The 21,306-nt window shown below is 38.4% G+C and overlaps 1 protein-coding gene across 3 annotated transcripts; it reads right to left on the bottom strand.

Annotated features, from left to right (window-relative positions):
• Positions 1 to 9,821: 9,821 nt before the first annotated feature.
• Positions 9,822 to 20,793, bottom strand: LOC105055214 (uncharacterized). Of its 3 annotated transcripts, none has more exons than XM_010936972.4 (6): positions 20,638 to 20,779; positions 19,275 to 19,343; positions 15,084 to 15,122; positions 10,715 to 11,430; positions 10,545 to 10,628; positions 9,822 to 10,291 (listed from the first exon to the last, which is right to left on the bottom strand). In XM_010936972.4, the coding sequence occupies exons 2-6, from the start codon at positions 19,337 to 19,339 to the stop codon at positions 10,176 to 10,178; spliced, it is 1,020 nt and encodes a 339-aa protein (XP_010935274.1). In that variant the 5' UTR covers positions 19,340 to 19,343; positions 20,638 to 20,779; the 3' UTR covers positions 9,822 to 10,175. The 3 variants fall into 3 exon arrangements, with proteins under 3 accessions (XP_010935274.1, XP_019709443.1, XP_010935275.1); XM_019853884.3 differs by lacking the exon at positions 19,275 to 19,343 and adding an exon at positions 16,381 to 16,428 and having other exon boundaries at positions 20,638 to 20,775; XM_010936973.3 differs by lacking the exon at positions 19,275 to 19,343 and having other exon boundaries at positions 20,638 to 20,793.
• Positions 20,794 to 21,306: the final 513 nt, after the last annotated feature.

Raw genomic sequence — 21,306 nt, forward strand, 5'->3', positions numbered from 1 at the left:
CTTAATCATACTATAAAGAGTAGAATTGATTTCTTGAAATCAATATATAATAATTGAATGGAAAAGATATGGTTTGAACTAGTCTAATCACACGATAGCTAATCAGGAGCTTATGTCGGAGACAGCCTCTACGAGCTTATCATGAGATACTCTTTAGGAGCTTATGCCTAAAATAGCCGATCAAAAGTTTATACTTGAGACAACTTCCACAGACTTATTGTGGGATAGCCTCTAGAAGCTTATGTCTAAGACAGCCAGATAGGAGCTTATGCGTAGGACAGCGAACCAAGAGCTTATGCCTGAGATAGTATGCATGCGACAGTCGATCAGAAATTTATGCCTGAGACAGTTTCTACGAACTTATGCATAAAAATTTAAGCGGTTATGGATTGGGGCATGATTTTGATTAGTCCAAAGCTGAAAAAAAATATGAGAAATATAAAATTATGATAAGAGAAATAAATAACAAGATATAAAACTAATGCTAAATAAAAGAATTTACTTGTTGACATATGATGACACATCTTTTTTGATAAGATAGATATTTAATATATGTTTATATGGATGTTTGAGTTATTCTGTATATTTGATACAACATTTCATACTTTATTGCTTACCATTATTTTCTTCTCTATTTTTTTTTTTAAATTACAGGATGCTTATGATTGGCTATGGTTTGGATTCGCAGATGAATAGATGAATAAATAGAGCATAATTGATATCTGATCGAATGATTAAAAAATTAAATTTATAATTATATAAATTTTACTAATTATTATGAAATTAAATTATTGTTATTTATAGATATTGAGATTGTATCGGATCTTAAGGCCTTATATGATCTCTAGGGTGTCGCTCTAGGATTCATGTGGTCATATCACGTGGTCGACCTGGATGCTAGATTTGGAGCATGACATTACTTGAATAATAAATCTAATCATTGTAGGATAATTTTAAATCAATAATTAAACAACATTAATCATTGAGAATTAACATTTACTAAATGCTCCAAACAATTTAACACACTCCCTCAAGTTCAAAATATGAAACAAATAAAAAAAAAATAATAAACTACACTAATACAGTAAGCAACATAGCACTTCAAAATGATTTTGAGCATGTTAATATATAATAATTCAAACATAATAATATATCATTGATTGGACAAAATTTTATTCTTATCAAATATTAGAGAACACTATTTTTTTCTTTTCAAAATTTTTTTTCACATATTGATACTAGGTCCGATATTTTGCTACAACTATATAACCTAGCGGTATAGACCAATAGACAATGGTGCTTAATAGTACCATCATGGTTCATTGAACCATCCTAAACCAGATAGTTCGAAACATTTCAAACCATACCGACTGCAAATCATGATAGTTTGGCCTTCTAAATCAGAACACCGAATGAAGAAGAGGGAAAGAGAGGAAGATAGAGAGAGAAGAAGAGAAAAAGAGGAGACAATGCCATCGGAGAGCCGACAGTAGCCCATTGAGGTCGCTATAGGGCCACGGAAGCATCTATAGCTCCATATCATCTAATAGAGTATTTTTTTTGGTGAAAGTCTAATAAAGTATTTAATCGAGAGAAATAAAGAGAGGAGAAAAGCAAGCATCTCAGAGGGAAGCGTAGTCAACGAAAAGATCACTGAAGGACGTCGGATGGCTGCCATGGCCATCGAGAGATGGAAAAGTATGGATGGAGCCATGGCCACAAAATATGCACGACCGTCCTTATTTATCATATTTTTTTTAAAATGATGATGAATAGTGAAATCGATAATAGATTTACCGGTTTCACTTAACTAAAATCAGTAAACTGATCACCAACTTCACTATGGTCAGAATTTTTCAAAAAAAATCCTATTAAATGAGGGTAATCATCCCTATTTCACATCTGTAAATCCATGGACTGTGATTTCACTGTCTGACAGTCAAGATGGCCAGTCGGAGGCCCTCCAACAATCTCTCCATTGGCTTCCCCTCCTTTTTTTTCTTTCTCTTCCCCCCTCTCTATCTCTCTCTCTCTCTCTCTCTCTCTCTCGTAATTTGGCAAAGGAGGCCTTGGCGACTCTCTGAGCACACCCATGGCCCATCAGTGGCTATCGCTAGTGCCTTCTTAAGCCACCGTCTCCCTCCCTCCCCCCTCCTCTTTCTCTCTTTTCCTCTTCTCTCCGGTTTCTTTCTTTACTTATGTGTCGGTTCGCATCGATCTGATCCAGAGCGGATCTATACCGACTCATATCGCTAGCTGATCGGTAGCTAGGGATCCTAATATTGGTTCCACAGATCTTGAGTGTCACAATTCTAATCTCCAATAGTGTGAAGTCAAAACTAATTTCTTGGAATACAGGACGATAAGGCTAACATATAATCTTTATTTGTGGGGTTAGAACAAATCACAGTCACGTTGAATATATACGAAAGAATTTTCTCCGGTTATCAAGTCAAATTTTCTAAATCCATTATTCAAAACAAATCATATATCCAAATTATCTTATTTATGAGAATATAAAATATATATTTAATTTTAATTATTTTTAGAAATAAAATATAATATACTTGACCTTTTAATCAAACGGATACAGAAATCATAAAAAATATTTTAATATTAAACTTTAATTTGTTAAAAAAAAATAGAATTAAATCATATCATGAAGAGTTAAGTCACCTATCTGGCAGATGCTAATACCCAAGTAAAAGATCCTTCAGGATCTAATCATCTTAAAATTTCACATATATTGAATCGGTCCCACAATAATATTTTAAAATAATTTCAAAAATTTTAATTTCTAAGGAAATGGCTGCCAACCTCGCCTTATTTCCTCTTACATGAAGGGGGGGTAGAAAGTGATATGAAAGACCCTTTGGAGTTAGTGCAGAGAGAAGATTTTAATAGGAGAAATGGAGAGAGGGTGAGTGAGAGGATTGGAAGAGGGCACAATAACCTTTTCATCCTATTTTCTCACACATATATACATGGATGACGAAACAAGTGCTCCTAACGCACACACAGAAAGAGAGGAAGAAAAGAAGGATATAGAGAGAGAATAGGCAAGGAAGAGGGAAGATAGAGAGGGTAGGCGGATGGGGTGAGTGAGGCAAGAGAGAGAAAGCACTAGAAGAGATGCCATGGTTTACTCATTCATAACCACTATCCCATACACCTGTACCCACCTGGAGGACAAACCATGAGAAAAATAAAAGGAGAGATGAAGAAGAAGAAGTAGAAGAGAGAGCACATGAGAGGGAGAGTGGGAGAGAAATGAGAGAGAGAGAGAGAGAGAGTACGTTGTGAGGGCATTAATGGTGGTGCATGCTCGCAGGAGAGGGAAGAGAGAGGCACAGGGAGAAAAAAAGAAGCAAGAGAGCATGGGATCAAGGAAGAGAGAGAGAGAGAGAAAGAACGAGAGCTGGTTGGGTGGGGCAGTCGTGGTGGGAAATCGAGAGAAGAAGAATGAGAGGGAGCAGAGGGGCACTCGACGTGCGCATGAAATGACAGCCGCCTCCCTTCCCCGGCCTTCTTCTCTGTATCGTTCCAATTTTATCGGATGTCTCCGAAAAGACCCTCCCTTCCCCTTCTTCGATCGGAGGAAACCGGGTTCATTTCCCTCGTTTCTTACATTAGATGAGGATGGGTATCGCCTTTTGTTGGCAGGTGAATCTTGGCAGTGGGCCTAGGCCGGGTGTCACATTCTCTTTGTAAACTTTATAATGTTTTGTTGGTTGTCTCAGCAACAATCCTCATAGAGGAGGAGGAGAAGAAAAGGACTGGCATAGGTTGAGAGCAAACCCTAACCAAGCCCAAACTTTGTTCTCCCAAGCCAGACCAACCGAGTCTCAAATTAGGATTTGTCTAACCTAGCCCAACCCGATCTTATTCTAAAGCACATTTGGATTTTATAGGGTTAGTCATGTTCGGTTGGATTTTGCCATGTCAATCAAGATAGATTGGGTTGAACAGGAACTTTAAGATAGAGAGAGGTATGGGACATTTTGTTGCATTGAGATCATAACCTGGTCATTCGTCAATTTTGGCAATACATTTACATATAATTTAACAAAAGTAGAGAGACAGTTATATAAGTATAGATAACTTATGTAAAATATGAAAATCAATCATGTATGTATCTATATATTAGGTTGGATTAGCTTAGCATTGAGTTAGGGTCAGGTTTGGATTAGGTTGAAGGTCAAATCCAACTTAATTCTATATAAGATGATATTTACTGCTATGCAAAAAGCTGGTTGACCCATGAACCAAACCGGAACTGGTCTCTTTGATTCGGTTCACATTGATTTTTTTTGAAATTTACTTTGTTTTGATTTGAGAAAGTCTTGAACTGAAAAATTTTAATTTGACTTCAATTTGAGTTTCCAGAAAACCTACTCAAACCAATTTGACCTATGTGTGTATATACAAATTTTATACATTCGGACCGATCCAACTCGACCTGACCCATATTTATCTATATATAAATTTTATTTTTTAATTTTTTATATATAAAATAGAATATCAATCTAATAAATTCAACTAAACTGAATGATTTTTCAAAATTAAAAGGTTTCAAGCTATTTTTGTAGATCAATGGTCGGTTTGTTTGGTTTCAGATTTAATTATAGAAAATCAATTTAAATCATTTTGATTTCGAGTTTAGCTCCAAACCAATCCAAGTTGATCCATGCACACCCTTAATGATATTTTTCGAGTCCAATATCGTTCAAAATTTTTAAAATCTTAATCCAACTAACGTAACCCAAAAGCCTGAGAGGAAGAAGATGACGGCACTCACTCGAAATATAGCAATGAATTTCTAGATACTTGAATAGTGGATATTTTATACAAGAATTTTATTCATCATTAGAAAATCAACAATAATATGTAAAAGAGTAGAAGTTGACAAAAACGTCAGGAAAACCTTTCACCTTGATCAAAACTTAATCAAACATTTCGTCTCTTAACAAAGAGTACAATTACAACAACAACATACGCGTTGCTTTATACCTTGCACCGAGCGGGGTGCCACCAAACAATAGTAACATGTTCCACCCATAGCATGTAACAAGTTCACAGGTACAACCTTCAACCGGCTAGAATTTCTCAAACCACTAGAGGAACGAAAATGGAAACTAAAATGAGCAAGTTTAAACTGTTAGCAAACCCCAAAAATTGACGTCAAGATATCAGTATCAGGGCCCCCAAAATTGCCAATAATTAGGCGGGAGCAAAACCCTAATCTTTCCATAACGTTGGTCGAGGAAAGTGCAACTTGTCTACTTTGAAGCAAGAAATTAAAAATAATACCAACAAGAACAAGAACGTAACTAAAACTAATCTACAAGAACAGGTGATCTACTCATCATCGTGGCCTGGCAACTTCTTGTTCAGGTCGATGATCCCTGATGATGAATCATCATTCTTTTCCTCCGGTGGCGCCGGCAGGTTCAGATCCAGCAGCAGCCCTCTCCTCTCCGCCACCTCCTCTGCAGTCTCCGCCCCCTCCTCCTCCGCCGCCGATGTCTTCCATCTCCCCCTCCGCCTCCTTTGACCAGTCTTCGCTTGGACTCCTCCCTTGCCCACATGACCACCTGGCCTACCATTCCTCACCCCATGGTCTCCATTCCCATTCCTACCTTCGTACTTGGACCTTGCATGGCATCCCTTGACACTCCTATGGCTCGCCCGGTGGCCCCCCAGGGCTTGCCGGGTATCGAAATCTCTCCCACACCGGGAACACCAGTATCGCTTCGCCCACGCGTTCTCCGAGCCCGACAGCCTCACCAGCGACGCTGCCACCTCCTTCTCGCTCTCCGGACGCAGCGTCGGCGGTGTGATCCCCCGCCACGACCGATCGGGGTGGCACCGCATGTGGCCATGCAGCGCCTTCGGATTGGCGAACTCCTTGCGGCACACGGGGCAGTGCAACGGGGGGATGATGCCGGCGCGCTTCCTCTTCCTCCACTGGGCGCCGCCGGCGAAGGCGGCGGAGGTGGGGTCGTGGTTGTTTCCATCGTTAGGGTAGGGATCATCAGGGTTCTCTTCCTCATCAGGGAAGGCAGGGTTAGCGTCGACTGCATGGGTCAAGGGGAGATGACTGCGTCGGGGGTCGTCATCGCCACCATCACCACCGAGGGCGCCGGCGCCGGCCGAAAGGCCAAACGGGGGGAGAGAGGGGTGGGAGGCACTCATGGTGGGGAAGTATATAGGTTCAAATAAGGGAGTATTTTTGGGAGACGAAGGAGGCCAGGGGAGGAAGAGAGAGCGAGGGGGGAAGTAGGAGAAGAGAATGAGCAGTTACGTCCCCCCCTCACCAAGAAGAACCCCTACGTGATGGGGGTAGAATTGGAAGATAATTGCTGCATTCCAAAAGGGAGCGGTTAGATACGGGAATGCCAACAGCTATATTTTCTGAGGATTTAGTACGTAGATCCACATTGTCGTTCATGGAAAAGGCCACGACTACACGAACTGCCGACTTATTTTTAACAACTATTCGGAGGTTGAAGAGAAAAGGTATTTATTGTGATGTTATTACACCAGAAAAAACGACAAATAAAAAGCAGAGATTATATATATATATATATATATATATATATATATATATATATATATATATATATATATATATATATATATTAAAAAAAAAAAAAAAAACTCATTTCTGATGTGAAGAATGGGTTACTAGGATATGCTGGAAATTTTAAACAAGGTGGTGAATACTTGGTCGCGGACATGTTTGGGAAGTAATTAAATATATATGGCGAATTTCTCGGATTTTCTTCTGTCACTGCAAGGAATAAAGTGAATAATTAGATTATATTTCATACTATCATGTTTCTAAATACAAAATTATACAGATGGACATAAAGAATTAGACTTGCTACGACCTCTTCAGCCATGAGACCTAAGTTCGCATGGCCTACTGCAAAAAAGACTACTGCACCATGACTGGTTCCTCGGCGTGGCCTTTCGCTAATAATATGACCGCCTAACACTAAGCATTGGAGATCAAGAAAAGACTTTTAGATAAATAGATAAATAATAATTGATGGGAAAAATTTACACACTACCGAAGTCTGGTTCTCAATTTTTGTTTTGAAGGGAAAAAAATCACATCAAAGGTAGAATGCTCCTTTGCCAGTTGCTACGAACGTCGCATGATTTAGGTTTGTGGGAAGGATACTTAATTTGCAGAACATGCTCGAGTTTTTTTGTTATTGGTGTTCTGGATCCCGGTTACAATTTGGACTATTTATCGAGCCATAAAGCCTAATGTTTGGGTGATTTGTGTGCTGTGAACTTCAATGAGTACTCAAATCCCAGCCTAATAGACGATGGACCTGCATTAGAGAGCCTGTATGAGCTCAATCAAAAGCATTACATACATCAGCACCACCAGCTAAAGTATTCAAAATTTAGGAGCATTTGTAGGTAGGCAAAAAAAAAAGTATGCTTTATAAAAATCAGAAGTTATTGGGTGGTTCATCCATATTTATTGTAAAAAAGAGATATAATTAACAAAATTATCGAGTTGACATAAAATTAATGAGCAATTTGAAATTTTTTTTTTCTTGGCATGTTGGAAACTCTTACATAATTATAATTCAATAGCAATTTCAATGAATACATATGTATACAAGGCTGAAAATAGGTCGGATAATATCCGATAATATCCCTTTCCATATATATCTGGTGCCCATCAAATTAGGATAATCCTTGTATCCAATTGGATCCCACCTATACAAGGGATCGAACTAGTTGACCTCTCATCTAGTTAAAGCACCTCAACCATTATAACAATATTAAGTTTTGTTATATAATCATGGTTTAGAATACTTATTCAAAAACTTATTCATATTATAAAATATAATCATTTAAAACTTGTTCAATTTTATTGTTGTAGCTATTCTTGAATTTTGTAGGATTTGAATTTTGTTTAGCTGCGACTAAATTTTTATTTTAGTGAGTGTTTTTTTCTGATGGAAATTGCAGTGATTCACGAGAGTAAAAATAATGGAGGCTTCTTGTTTTTTTGTGGCAGATTTCCTTAATACCAAAGGCACTTACAGTTTTTTATCATTATACTTTTACTTTCTGATTCGATGTATGGTCTTTAAAGTTGCATGTGCTCTGAACCCGTAGGAATTGTCATAGCAAAATAAGGTTAACATGATGCAACGGTAACAGTTAGAAACATGTTACAAATGAGAACATGGAGGCTTCTATTTATATGTCAACGGATACCATCATAAATATGGATCTCCTGTCTCTATGATTAATTGTATTGTAGTGGGTGCTAGATTTTGATGGATTTGAAATGAATGGATTGTTGATCAACCACTCTTATAACATCACCTTGAAGCATCCAAGATAGACTAACATTTAGCCTAGTATAGTTTATTAACCTATAAATAGAATTGACACCCTCATCTACAAAATTCACTAATAAAGATTCAGCAGCATCTCTGAGCTCCAATGAAGCCTCAGCTTCGCCCCTGGAAGGCTGGATCAATCTTCTTACCTTCTTCTGAACCTCCTTTCTTGGGCTATTGCCCCTTAAAAGAGGGGCTAAAGTTGAACTTTCAGGGAGCTTTTTGGAGTTATCAACTGTTAACTATGAACATTTCATATGCATGTTTCTTCGATGGGAGACAAAACAAGTATTGGTTATTATTCCAAATTCATTCTTTGCAGCAGTTTCATTGCATGAAGTTTATTCATCGACTCATTCTCAGATACATACCTCTCTGCATCATTATTTTGTATACTGCCAGATGTGGTCGGTCATCTTGCGATACTTATTGAGCATATCCTGAAAGTTTTCTTCTTACAGTATGCAGAACAAACACATGGACATTGTTCAGATTTTTATCTCTACGGTTGTAAATTTGTAATGGGACAATTCTATTTTTCAGCCGTGCATGTGATTCTCATCTTGGTTTTTATCTGCATAGGGAGGATATACTTATCTTCTCTAATGCTCTGCTGTTGTCCTCATTTCCTGCTGAAGTTTGGCCAAAACAATTCATCCGATTCCTCTGTTCATCTTAGCAATCTTCAGTGGTATATTTGTAGAGGTCTATTTGATGCTCAATGCTCTTCACACAGGTTCCGTATCTCAAATCATGAAGGCTGAAATCTCTCCAATATATATCTCCGCTGATACATTAATTTGTTGTTGGCACCCCTGTTTGGAATTTTATGACATGCATGGTGTTTTACCAAATGCTTACTCTTTACAGTGCCGGCATCATGACATCCAAGCTTCTGAATTAAAAGGGCTTTCGGCCTTATCCTGTTTTACTGAGTGTTTGATGGTTCATAAATCTCTTTCCTGTTCATTTTATTCATCTGAGACTTATATTTTATTGTACTCCCGTGTGCTTTCTAATCTAGCAGGAGACTTTGGTGTGTTACTTGTACCATATATTACTAAACCCACATATTACTAAACCCAGTGTATACTCTTTCATTTTCTTTAATGCATAGCCACTGGCTCCCCAGTTTACCGGAAAAAAAAAAAAAACTGTCAACTCTAGTTACCAACGAGTCAGCTATCTTTAACTCTTCTTTTTCTTATAGCTGACCCCTGAAATCTTCTTCCACGAGATTTTTAAATAAAAAAATCAAGAAAATGAATGCAGAAATGTATAAAAGAATCTTTTTTCATCACTCAAAAAAAATCAAGAAAATTTTTTTTCACCAGAACTATGTGATGCCCGATCCTACGGGTCACACGAAACACTAACCTGTCAATCTCGTGTGACATTTGGATCCAAGCATTCAATGTAGTATAATACTTGATATAACCTCGATACGGAAAGGGAAAAGTTTATTCGATGGCAACAACCTGCTAATCAAAATCCATTTTTTGTGCTGCGTATTAGCAAGTTGACGTGCTCCAACTACCTTATACCAAAATTAGTCACATCATACATTCTCAACAGGTACATTGTATTTCCCATAGTTGCATGAACTGAATTAAAGCTACAGAAGCTAAATCGCACAAAACAAAGTGTTTTAACGCTTGCAAGCACAAACATTTGTTTCAACACGCCAAAAAGATACAAAAAGGCGGAAGTCTCCGGCTCTCAACATGAGCAAGAAAATCCTTGCTTCCTCTCATCCATAACTTAAAAACAGACTAATTTGACAGTAAATACTGTCTTCTATTTCTGAGATTGTGCTTGTAGAGGAGAAGGGGTCTCAGTTGAAACTGGCATTTGATCCTTGGATGGAGCTTTGCCCAGAACATTCAAAACTTTCATTCGGTGCAACTCCTTGCCTGCAAAAGGGAAAGAATCGTTAGGGGTCTGCATTGGCAGAATTATTTTCTAGGAGGCTAGCTTGGGAAAGTCCAATCCAGATGATAGTATAACCATCAACCATTCAGAGTAATTTTGAATATTGGGTGGGCTGTTGTCCTCCCCTATTGCTATTAAAAATATGATCATATAGTATATAGTCATAAACAATGTTTCTGCATAGAAATAATACTGTTTGTCACTACAAATGCTAAGAAGGACAGGCAGGATTACCTTCCTCCAACAAGAGTTGTATTGCTCTCTTCTCCAACTCAACAGCATGCCTGCTTCGACCGACCGCCGATAAAGATCGAAGCACTAATATAATCATTAATATGTATAAAGTTAGTGGAATGTAAATGATATGGATTTGTCATGTTGCATTACTTAACAATGTGACTTACTTCGAATATACTCCTCCTGGCTTGACTGGTCACAGCTCTTCAAGAACATCTGCAGCCGGAAGTACCTTTCCTTCCATTCTTGACTATCTGGTCTCAGAGGGTCTGTTGGAACAGGGGTCGTGGAAGCTACTGTTGAGTCATGTGGTTCTGGCATTGCCAACCCAATGATGGGCCTTCCTGGACAGTGAGAAACTGATGGTCCCCCAGATGAGGTAGCCACAGATGCCACTGGCATAGGCACAGGGCGAGAAGCCTCCTTAAGCTCTTGGGTCTGACCGTGCTGCAGATTTTGTTCTTTTGTTTTCCTCGACTCGGGAGAATCAGCACTATCCATATTGAGACAAGTGCTCATCTTCCCTTGCTCAGTTTCAAGTTTCCTGCGTACATACACAAGATGTCCATTTGGGCCAATGTTGCCTGGGGCCTGGTGACTGGAAGGATTTGATGAATCATCTGGCTGTGGCCTCTTAATACCAACTACCTTCAGAGAATCTGGGGCGACTCCTTTGTCTTTAGGAAGGGGAGAGGTTCCAGGTGGCTTAGTAATGATGTTCCTAGATTCATTTGGCAACTCCCTTAGAGCCACCTTTTTTACTGAGATTGGATGTTGCTTGTCTCCAGCAGGCATGGCACGTCCACTGCCAAGCAATCTGTACTCACTAAACTTATCTATCATTTGTTGAACCATTGGTGGATAGCAGCTCAACCAGATTAAGCTGAAGAACAACCAGAAGAAAAAAGAAACAAACGGACATGAGTGGAATGTAGAACATGCATAGCAGTAAGTAAGATTTGATGTCCAAATGCCAGTGTGATGAACAACTCAGAAGGTAGACAGACGCTAATGGAAGTAAACATATTTTTGCAGTAACTCTTCTAGCAGAAATAGGACTAGCAAGAAAACACAATGCTTGAACAAGATACACAAATAAAAAAACAATTAATAACTCAAAAACAAAATTAAAGTTGTAAATATTACCATTTTTCCCTAAATATTTTCTTCCTGTGCAAGATTGAGAAGAATAATTAAGGGGCATGGAAGATTGAAACAAAGGATAGCTTCTACGCTCCTTCATGCATGTCACAGGTATTTCAGGCCAGCCTCCTGTGATGTTACTGCACACATATTCACTCTCACAACTTCTAGTCATATTAGATTATACCAATCTCTTTTAGACCCTGAGGGGAGACAAACAAACACACACACAGCCTTCAAAGATCTAAATATCACATACCTATATAATTTCAATCAATTCTCTATCATTTTGTTCTTGATAATTTAAATCCTAGACAGTTAATATACACTGTAATTACCTGGACAGTTAATATACTCATTCCTCAGTCTGTCTTTATAAAGTTTCATCATAGACTATAATTAAGTTTCACAATTTCTGCACAATTTTCGTGATTATGTGGATCACTTTCATTTTGATCTCGATTAGCACAAACTCCTATACCTTTGATATACTCATTTCCCTTGAAAGTTTATGATACACCATATCTGACATTTGCATTTATACCAAACTCTTCTTGTTTGCTAGGCCAAGTTCTTTATCACCCAACATTGTAGACAATACAGCATTGAAGACCTTACTGCTGTTATTCAAATTTTCCCTTCAATTGTCACGACATGTTTTAACCACACAACACCCTGGAAGCACATCCCCTCTTCACCCATGCAACTCTGGTCTTGCTATAAAACATGTCTTCATCCATCTCTCTATAGTTTTTGTATAACAGACACAAAATATCGATAGCAATCACATCAAGGTATTTGTTGAACATTAAATTTGAAACATTATTTTGGTTACCCCTTCTCCATCTAAATCACATTTTCCATATACACTTTTCCCCTATTGATTTGTGGGTGTATGTATATACATATATCTGTATGTGTGTAATGCAAAAATATACATTTTGACAGAGATATTACTATGTATATACCAGCAAGAAAATGAATTTTCAACGTCCTTCCATGCTCAGCAGCAGCATGGTCTGGCAGTGGGCACTCAGTGCATACACCCTCCCCCTTTAACTTCCTCTTCCTTCCCTTGGTGACTTCCTAAGCTTGGCCGAGTGAGCAGTCAGGAGGACAACTAATGTGCACTATATATCCTATACCATATGGGGTGGTACATCTAATGCAACATAGAATGATTGCATCTTTAATGCCAAGCAAATTCCAATGAATTAAGGGTTCAGCAATAGTGTTGCCAAGTCATGGAGCTTCAGGGACGAACCTCGTCTCAGGGCATCCAACAGGGGCATTCAAGTCCCACTGTCCACATTCTAACACTTCTTTCTCTCGGGTCACACCCCTTGGCCGACCGAATACCCCATGTGGGAACATTTAAAATCAATTCACATGGCTTTATCAAGCAGAAAAATGGTTGCTGAAGGGCAGGACATATCACCCAAGATCTCTAAGGCCAACTTCTTCATGCTCAGGCAATTGGGTTCTTAGATGCTTCTGTGCCAATTCTGGAGCTGCAAGCACCTTTGGATGGACAAGCTATACCATAGGCAATTATCCTGCCTACTGGATCTAGCTGGAGGGTGACTTAGAGACAGCAATCCAGTGGCCACACTGCTGCCCTAACCCTAAAAAGAGCTACCATTGATCCCTCTTAAATTTTTGTTGCTCATCCAGTCGAGGCTGGACATAGAGGTTACACATATTTTAAGGCCAAAAATGCAGCGGACCGGCTGGCCAATTTTGCAGATGAGCATTGTGAATGATAAAAGAACTTAGTGACAGACTCATGAAGCTGCTTCATACTGATAGAGTGACATGCGTTTCAAAGAGTTTACCAACCAGAGAGAGAGAGTTCTTCGGACCTAAGGCCAAATCCAACTGGACCACTCACAGACAGCCTAAAAGATTTGAGTAAATCTAGATTTAAGAACTGGAAACAAGATGCCAATCATTATACCATAGCATCATTATTTTCATTAATGATTTGTCAAATACACTTGTCTTTTACCATGACAAAGTTGTAGTTTGTCAAGTTCCAGCATCATAAACAGACAGAACTCCAGGAAGGTAACACAATGATTCCAAGACTCAACAGCTTACAATTTGAAGATGCACTGCATTTGATATGTCTTAGAATCTCCAATCATCAGAATAACTAGCTTATGAAAAAAGGCTTTAAGGAGTTGTTGTTCAGCATCATTTTAGGTTTATATAATATTGGCAAATAATCCTGTTATTTTATAGAATTTGAACTCATTTTACTGATCAGTGTCTATTAATTACTCTTGCTGGTTTGGAGTAATGTGTCTACAACTGGTGTCATGTCCCCTGAAATCAATGCTTGGCGCGTAAGTACATCAAGTAGCCCCATATAACCACCCTGCATCCAACCCACACCCAAATCCTAGATGACATTAGGCATGCTTCTGAACTAAAGACCTAAATTCCAACAAATGCGGATAACAATCTAATAGAATTGAAACAGCCCAAATAAACCTGATTAGAACTAATCAGAACCAACAGAAATTGGTCCAAAAGATCGGGTCTCAACCATAAACTTAGGGCTATAAAAACCATAGCAGAAAAGAGACCAACCACCCTGGCCCATCAAATAAGTGGTTGTATCTGGGTAATAAATGATATATCCAGGTGGTTTCAGTCACATCCAGTCAGCTTCAACCTAATGCAACTAGACCAAATTGTGCCCCTTAACCAGCATGCACCATCACAACATAAGCCCAACTTTTCATTAATGAATTTCCTTGTTGGTTGTGATATATTTCAGTTACATCCTCCCTTCATATCTAAATTTCTTCAATTAATGAAGCATAAGCAATAATTACCCACTAATACTAAGATAAAGTGTTGATAATTTCTGATGTAAATGCTATGTTGATATAGATGTAAAGGCTTTGTTTTAAACAGCAAGTGAACAAGTATCAAGGTTATTCATAACGACAGATAAGACTTACTATAGCATATCTGTGACAAAATTAAACAAGAAATTTGTACAGAATAGGGATTTCAGCTTCCAAAATTAATTGGTTTTGCATGTTGAATGAGGTCAAACCATAGTCCCTATTCATTGAGAATTTCCATGTAAATATGAGGGTAATCAACTTTTCTCAGTGAAGAGAAAACACAATATCACAAAGAGTTGAGCATGAAGCACATGCATTCATGCAGAAATGATATGACTTTTGCATACCACAATCAAAAGGGAGCAATTAAAACCATGAAAGGCCTATGTCAAAATTTCATTTGGCAGTCGTAAAGAATCGAACAGTTAACAAGTCCTAAAATCTCAGAGTTCATTATACTATTTATAGAATGATGTTCAGTTAGATGCTATTAAACATAAGCAGCCGGACATGGAGAGATGTCTTTTATTACCTTTTCTGGCTTGGAGAAACTTGAGACAGGAGACCCCATCTACAAAACAATGAGAGTATAAGGTCAATGAAGTAGAAAAAATAAAAAGAACCTAAGTAATGGCATTCTTTTCTGATTCCTGATAAGATTGACAATATAATAGGTAAAGCCCTTAGTTGACAATAAATAATCATGTAAACCTGTCTTGCTGCCCGTATATCATAAACAAGTTAGTGTTGTTGAATGATTGCTGCTACTATCTTAATCCAATATAAATTCATTTTGAGGTCTTTCACTAGTTCTCCTGCTTTTCACTTCGAATGGAAAAAATTATGAGAATAAAAATCCACTAGAATGATATGACAACAATAGAACCCGGCAAATAAGGTGCCCTGCAAATAAAGGAGGCTAGGTAGGCCTGTCAGATGCTACAGCATACAGGGCCTCAAATAGTATAAGAAGACAAGTGTGTAAACAAATTTAGAAATAAGAAAAAATATTAATAGAAACAGAAAACTAAAGAAACCATAAATGATCATAAGACAGATAAATCTGTGTATGTGTGTGTGTGGTTCAAGGAAATTTTTGGCACAAATCAGAAGCATGATGCTTTAAATTATGGTTCAAACAAAAGCATTTATTTCACAAAGAAAATGTATGTAACAGAAAATTTGCAAGAAAACTGAAGTCGCTGAAAGTAGCAAGATTTCATGGTTTCAACCAACATGCTTTCTCATTCTACTATGTGAATCTAGCACTATACATAAGAAAAAATCAATTTTCTTGGATATAATCAAACTTTTAGAAAATAATGTTGAAGAATGAATCTAACCAAAATGATATCCATTTATTTTCCTATTTTTTCATCTCTCCTCTCTTCATTTCCTCCCTTGAAACAATATGCCCCCTTTAACTTCAAATTCTTCTGAAAAAATAAAACCAGCCTGCACCAGCCCGAAGCAGCCAATACCACCAGCCAAGCCTCCAATTTGGCCAATTTCAGGGTGTACCATCCAACTCCAATTGCACATTAACAGCATGCTGATAGATGAGGTACATACCCTATCAAGTGGTGACATTAACAATATGTACCAATGAAAACATACTAGTTCCAAGTTCCAACTACTAAGCTTCGTAGTGTTTTTGCTCTTCTTAGACAAACTGTACACAGAATATCTGAGGTGAAAATTTTCACACAGATTATGATCATGCTAGAAGGGTTTAAAAAGCCAAGAGAGTGCATCTGCTAATACTAATGCCATTAGTTCAACCAAAAGGCTTACAAAATGAATGAGGATATGAAATATAAGAGTTTTACCAGAACTTTGAGAAAGAAATGCGCCTTAGCTTAGCACAACTCATGCTCCTAAAAGCATAAAATAGAATAATGAAATACAGTTGTCAAAAAGAACTCCAATGGTGCAAAAACTTGGATATCCAAAGCACATTCTGAACAAGCAGAAAGAAAGAACCGTGGTGAATGAAATACTTCTTAAAATGCATTTCAGAAACAGGTCATATCAATGAAATTGCACTCAGTGGATTTAGCTTCATATGTAAAATCCTTCTTTTTACAATTACAAATGCCAATTTGTTTAAGTATGCCACCTCAGCTTCCACATTATGCATTCGCCCATCATATTCACATTTCTAGAAATTTTTTTGTGGCTTCATCGGTACGTAGCAAAAGGTGGATTTTAGAAACAGAGTATTGTCCCACCACCAGATATAAGTATATGCAGTGTTTTCAATGTGAGGCATAAGACTCCATATGCAACCGCACATGTAGATTGAGCCCCTTGACAGCACCATATTGCCTTAATGCGGTTATTATATACCACATATAGGCTGAAAAGGCGATCTATTTAGCACTATGTGGCCATGTATGTAGCGCAATCAGAATTTAACAGCAGCATATGTGGCTCATTTAGCATTATAAGGCAAACATGTGGCCCACTCTTATGTGGGCCTTTGAGGATAAGGCATGTAGAAACTAATAGTTAGTTTGGATGAGACTCTTAATTACTTGATACTATGTTAATATTAAGTACTTAGTATTACACACTAATTATTAGTTGTTGGTTGTTACTGTTATTATCATTGATATTAAAAAGGCATCCCAGTGCACGAAGCTCATACCATTTGCAGGATCTTGGAAGGGTCAGATGTAACCTTACCCCATATGCGGAGAGACTTTTTTCATGTTTCGGACCTACGACATCTATATCACAATGAAGCAAGCTTATGACAGCGTCAAGGCTGGCCCTTTGTTATTAACATTGATATTTTTATCCAAAAAAGAAAAAAAAGGTTTACTGTCATGATTGTTGTTCGAATAGAACTTAAGGTATCTTATTTATTTTTATACATTTAAAACTTAAAAGTATTGACTGCTTATGTGAATGCATATGAAACCAACATACCCTAACCTTGACCACCCACACACAGTAACTGCTTTTTAAAACACCAAGTATATGTAAGAAATTAGAAAAGATTAATGGCTTAGAATCAATGAAATTTTACAAAAATAGATTATATCATCCACAAAGAAAAAATCACAACGTAATTTTCTAACTAAATGAAGCAAAGTTTCCCACTTGCTTATTCAACATTGATTAAGGCGGGAGAAGGGTCACAACCATGCACAGAGTAGAATGCAGGGTTTTCTGTACCATGCCGAATCGGTCGGTACACTCCGTACCGTATCGGACGGGCCGGAACATCCCATATCGTACTGAACCGGCCGGTACACCGGTATGGTTCGGCCGGCGAAATCGGTATACTGGAGGAGGGAGAGGGAAAGTGAGGGAAAGTGTGTGTGAGAGAGAGAGAGAGAGAGAGAAAGGAGGAGAGGGAGGGAAACCCCAGCCATCGGAGGCCGGCAGTGACCCGCTGCAGCCGTCAGAGGGCTTCCGCGCCCGATTATCGCCCGAGAGGACTTTTACAAGAGTGAGAAAGAGAGAAAGAGAGCTCAAAGGGGGGAGCGACGTACCAGAGGCCGGCGGAAGCACAGTCGGTGTTTGCCGGGTAGTCACCGTAGCCACCGGACCGTGGAAACGGACACGCGGAGCCGCGGCTGCAGAACGGGAGCGACAACCCCTGTTCATCGCCCTTTTTTAAAAATGAAGGTGAGTGGTGAAGCCGGCAATTTTGAAATTTTTTTTTTTAAAAGGCAACAGTGAAGTCGGCAAACCAATTACCGGCTTCAACTATTTTGGCTTTTTTTTTAAAAATAACCTTGAAACAAGGGCGTCACCCTTGTTTCACACCTGCAGTGCCGCGCGCATGGCCTGCACCATTCGGCGGCCACGACGGCCAACCGAAGGCCGTTCGGCGGCCCCTCCAACTCCTTTCCCTCCCTCCTTTTCTTTCTTTCTCCCTCTCTCTCTATTTCTCTCTCTTTCTCTCTTTTTCTTCTCTCGATTCAGGTCCTTTGCCCTCATCGGTTCGCATCGGTCCGGTACAAAAACATACCATACCGTACCGCCGGCCAGCCGATACAGCCGTCGATATCGATTCTGAAAATCTTGATAGGATGGGTTCGCTTAAACATGAAAAGCTATCATGACACATTAGACATTCCAAAGGAGTATCGAAGATATCAAATGGAACTCCAGTGGCATAAAATATAACTTGTAAAATGTGTTATTTATCTACTAAAGCTAGAGTTTTCTATTCTCTTTACCATTAAGAAAAAGTAATTCAAAAAGAAAAGGAGGAAATCATAGATCATTACATATCCGACAAGCCTTGTTATATTTGGGGTATGCATTACAAATTCTTCTCAACAAATTGGTCATCATTATCTTTAAAAAATAAAAAAGAGAAAATGGAAAAAAAAATCATAGCCCTCATATATTGTCTTTGCTTTCACCTCATCTTTCTTGACCATTCAAGAAATATCTAAACTCCTTCCATTGTAGCAGCTGCATTCCAAAGGCAGAACCAAAAGCTAGGTCGGGCTTCATGGTTACAAACCCAAAAAGTATATTATCAGATTGTGTTCTCATGATAGTTGCTATAGTGGAATTAAGTTAGCATTACAAGATATTAGACTTGTAGTTCTTTAAAAGAAAGTTGTAAGGGTTTGGATCAAGGGCAGGTCCTGCACTATTATTCATGATCTTTTCTTGATGTCAACACCTCCTGAAAGAGGTTGCCCATCTACAAGGGACAAGAAAGTCTCCCATAATTTGGAGGAGGGCAACTAACTTGTGGAGTGGCAATGATCCAGGTAGAGAATGTCCTTTGTGGACAAAAGGGACAAGCCAGAGCATCAGCCTGTCAATAACAAAAGGAAGCAAGATTAAAGTCTTGCTGACCTAAAAAACTTGGGCATATGGTCATAGAAACTCACATCCAATTTCTAAGATCACAAACACACATAATAACAACAACAAATCATGAGTAGACATAAACAATCCTTGTTGAATTTCCAATTTTTGGACCAACACTTGAGGAATGCAACTTTTTTTTCAGCTCACAATTTGGAGCAGAGTTCAAATTCTATCTATGCCACCACAGGGTTAAAATCCTGCTATCATTCCTTTTAGCTCTAACCCCGTGTACCGAGGCACTAAGGGGATGAGGGTATGCCTAAAGCCTTGTGAGAATATGAGCAATTATTGATACCACCTGACTAAGTGCTGTCATGCCTAAAATGCCTAACATACAATTGTAACTTTGGGCCATATCCTTAATCATCTTATTCATAAAAATGTAAAATGTGCTGTCCTCGGATAAGAGGACCTTTGCCTTTGAAAGCCAATTCCCATAAACATATGGTTCCCGGTGCCTGTCTTAATTTCTTCATCTTTTTCTCTTGCAGTTATGATGATGCATTCGTCATTTCCTTGCAGGGAATTTAAAACACCAATTTTCCCAAGGGATATCCGGTATCAGATGAAGCTTCTCTCTAATAGCTAGAGAGTCAATATAAACTAAACTCTGAGAGCATCAAGAGACCTGAAGACTGTTGGGCCAGCACAACTTAGAGATTTTTTCCATATCATCATCAAGTTTGGTCTTTGAATGCATCATGACAAGCCGTCAAGATCCAAGCTTTCACCAAAGATGGAACTCGTCAAAGAAAGACTGAATGCAAAGTTTACTTCTTGTAGAGTTTACATTCTACCAGATGAAGTTGCCGTTAAAAGAACGCACAACTGAACCCGACCGTTTAAGAGAATGATAAAGTCGAGCACGTCATTTTCACAAAAAAAAAAATAAAAAAAAAAAAAAAATTTGAACTTTCAGAAGCAATGGCATAAAAAATTTTTATGATGTTGGAACCGTAGGGGATATCATGTTGGAATTCTAATGGAAGCATTTGGCAGTCGATGGCGCTCGATAAAGGGAAAATTTTCCATTTATGGATACGTTTCGCACCAAATAACATAGGATCGGACGCCCATGAAGCAAAAGTTTGAACACGAAATCACCCTCATTCGTGCCACGAAAACTGGTTTAAAAAATTTGAAGAATAAACGGAAAATTCCAAGCAAATTAACAATCGAAACCCCAATTCATAACACGGAAAGAGAACAGAAAAAAGAGAAAGTGAAGCGATCATTACCTCTACCAGCAATGCCGATCATCGCTGGTTCGAGAAGATCGAAGCGGTAGTTCTCGTCGCAATCGCGGTTGAGGTGGGGGAAGGGGAGGGGATGGGGTGCGAGAGAGAGAGAGTTTAGGGTTAGACCACTGATTTTGAACTGGACTCGGTTTCTGAAAAAAAAAAAAAAGGAAAAGAAAACTGGACTCCTCTGCCCAGAGAAACGGCACCCACAGAGAGCCTTTATGCGGGCGTCGAATCTGTCGTCCGTACTGCATCCATCTTTTGCGGTCGTACATGTGTGCAGATGGATGTACTTTGGTAGAAAATCGAACGGTGGATGCAGCAGTTACATTAACTTGTTTATGCGCATGCCGGGATGTTGGATTTTTCCCGATGTTAACGTTCTAATTTTTGAGAACATCTTTCCCACTCGCTGTGGCAATCGGGTGGAGTCCGATCAAATTCTAAATCTAACATATTTATTAGATAAATCAGATTTTAAAAATATGAATACATTACAACTTGGTTTGATTCATTAACCTATCTAGATAATCTATTTAACCTATTAATTTATATAATTTGTATAGTCTATATAACCTATTAATCTATTTAATAAATAAATAACATACTGAATCTGATTCGATTTAATTATTAAATAGATTGAATAGTTAAGAGAACTAAAATTTG

Source organism: Elaeis guineensis, chromosome 12 (genome assembly GCF_000442705.2).
Source record: "Elaeis guineensis isolate ETL-2024a chromosome 12, EG11, whole genome shotgun sequence".
Lineage (NCBI taxonomy): Eukaryota > Viridiplantae > Streptophyta > Magnoliopsida > Arecales > Arecaceae > Elaeis > Elaeis guineensis.

What these genes read in the sequence shown, in the direction of transcription:
- LOC105055214 (XM_010936972.4), bottom strand. Translation starts at nt 19,339, where the DNA reads ATGCTCTGGCTTGTCCCTTTTGTCCACAAAGGACATTCTCTACCTGGA. An exon ending in CCAGGAGGAGTATATTCGAA is followed by an intron (nt 10,629 to 10,714) that starts GTAAGTCACATT and finishes TGATTATATTAG; the next exon opens with TGCTTCGATCTTTATCGGCG. An exon ending in ACAACTCTTGTTGGAGGAAG is followed by an intron (nt 10,292 to 10,544) that starts GTAATCCTGCCT and finishes TCCCTTTTGCAG; the next exon opens with GCAAGGAGTTGCACCGAATG.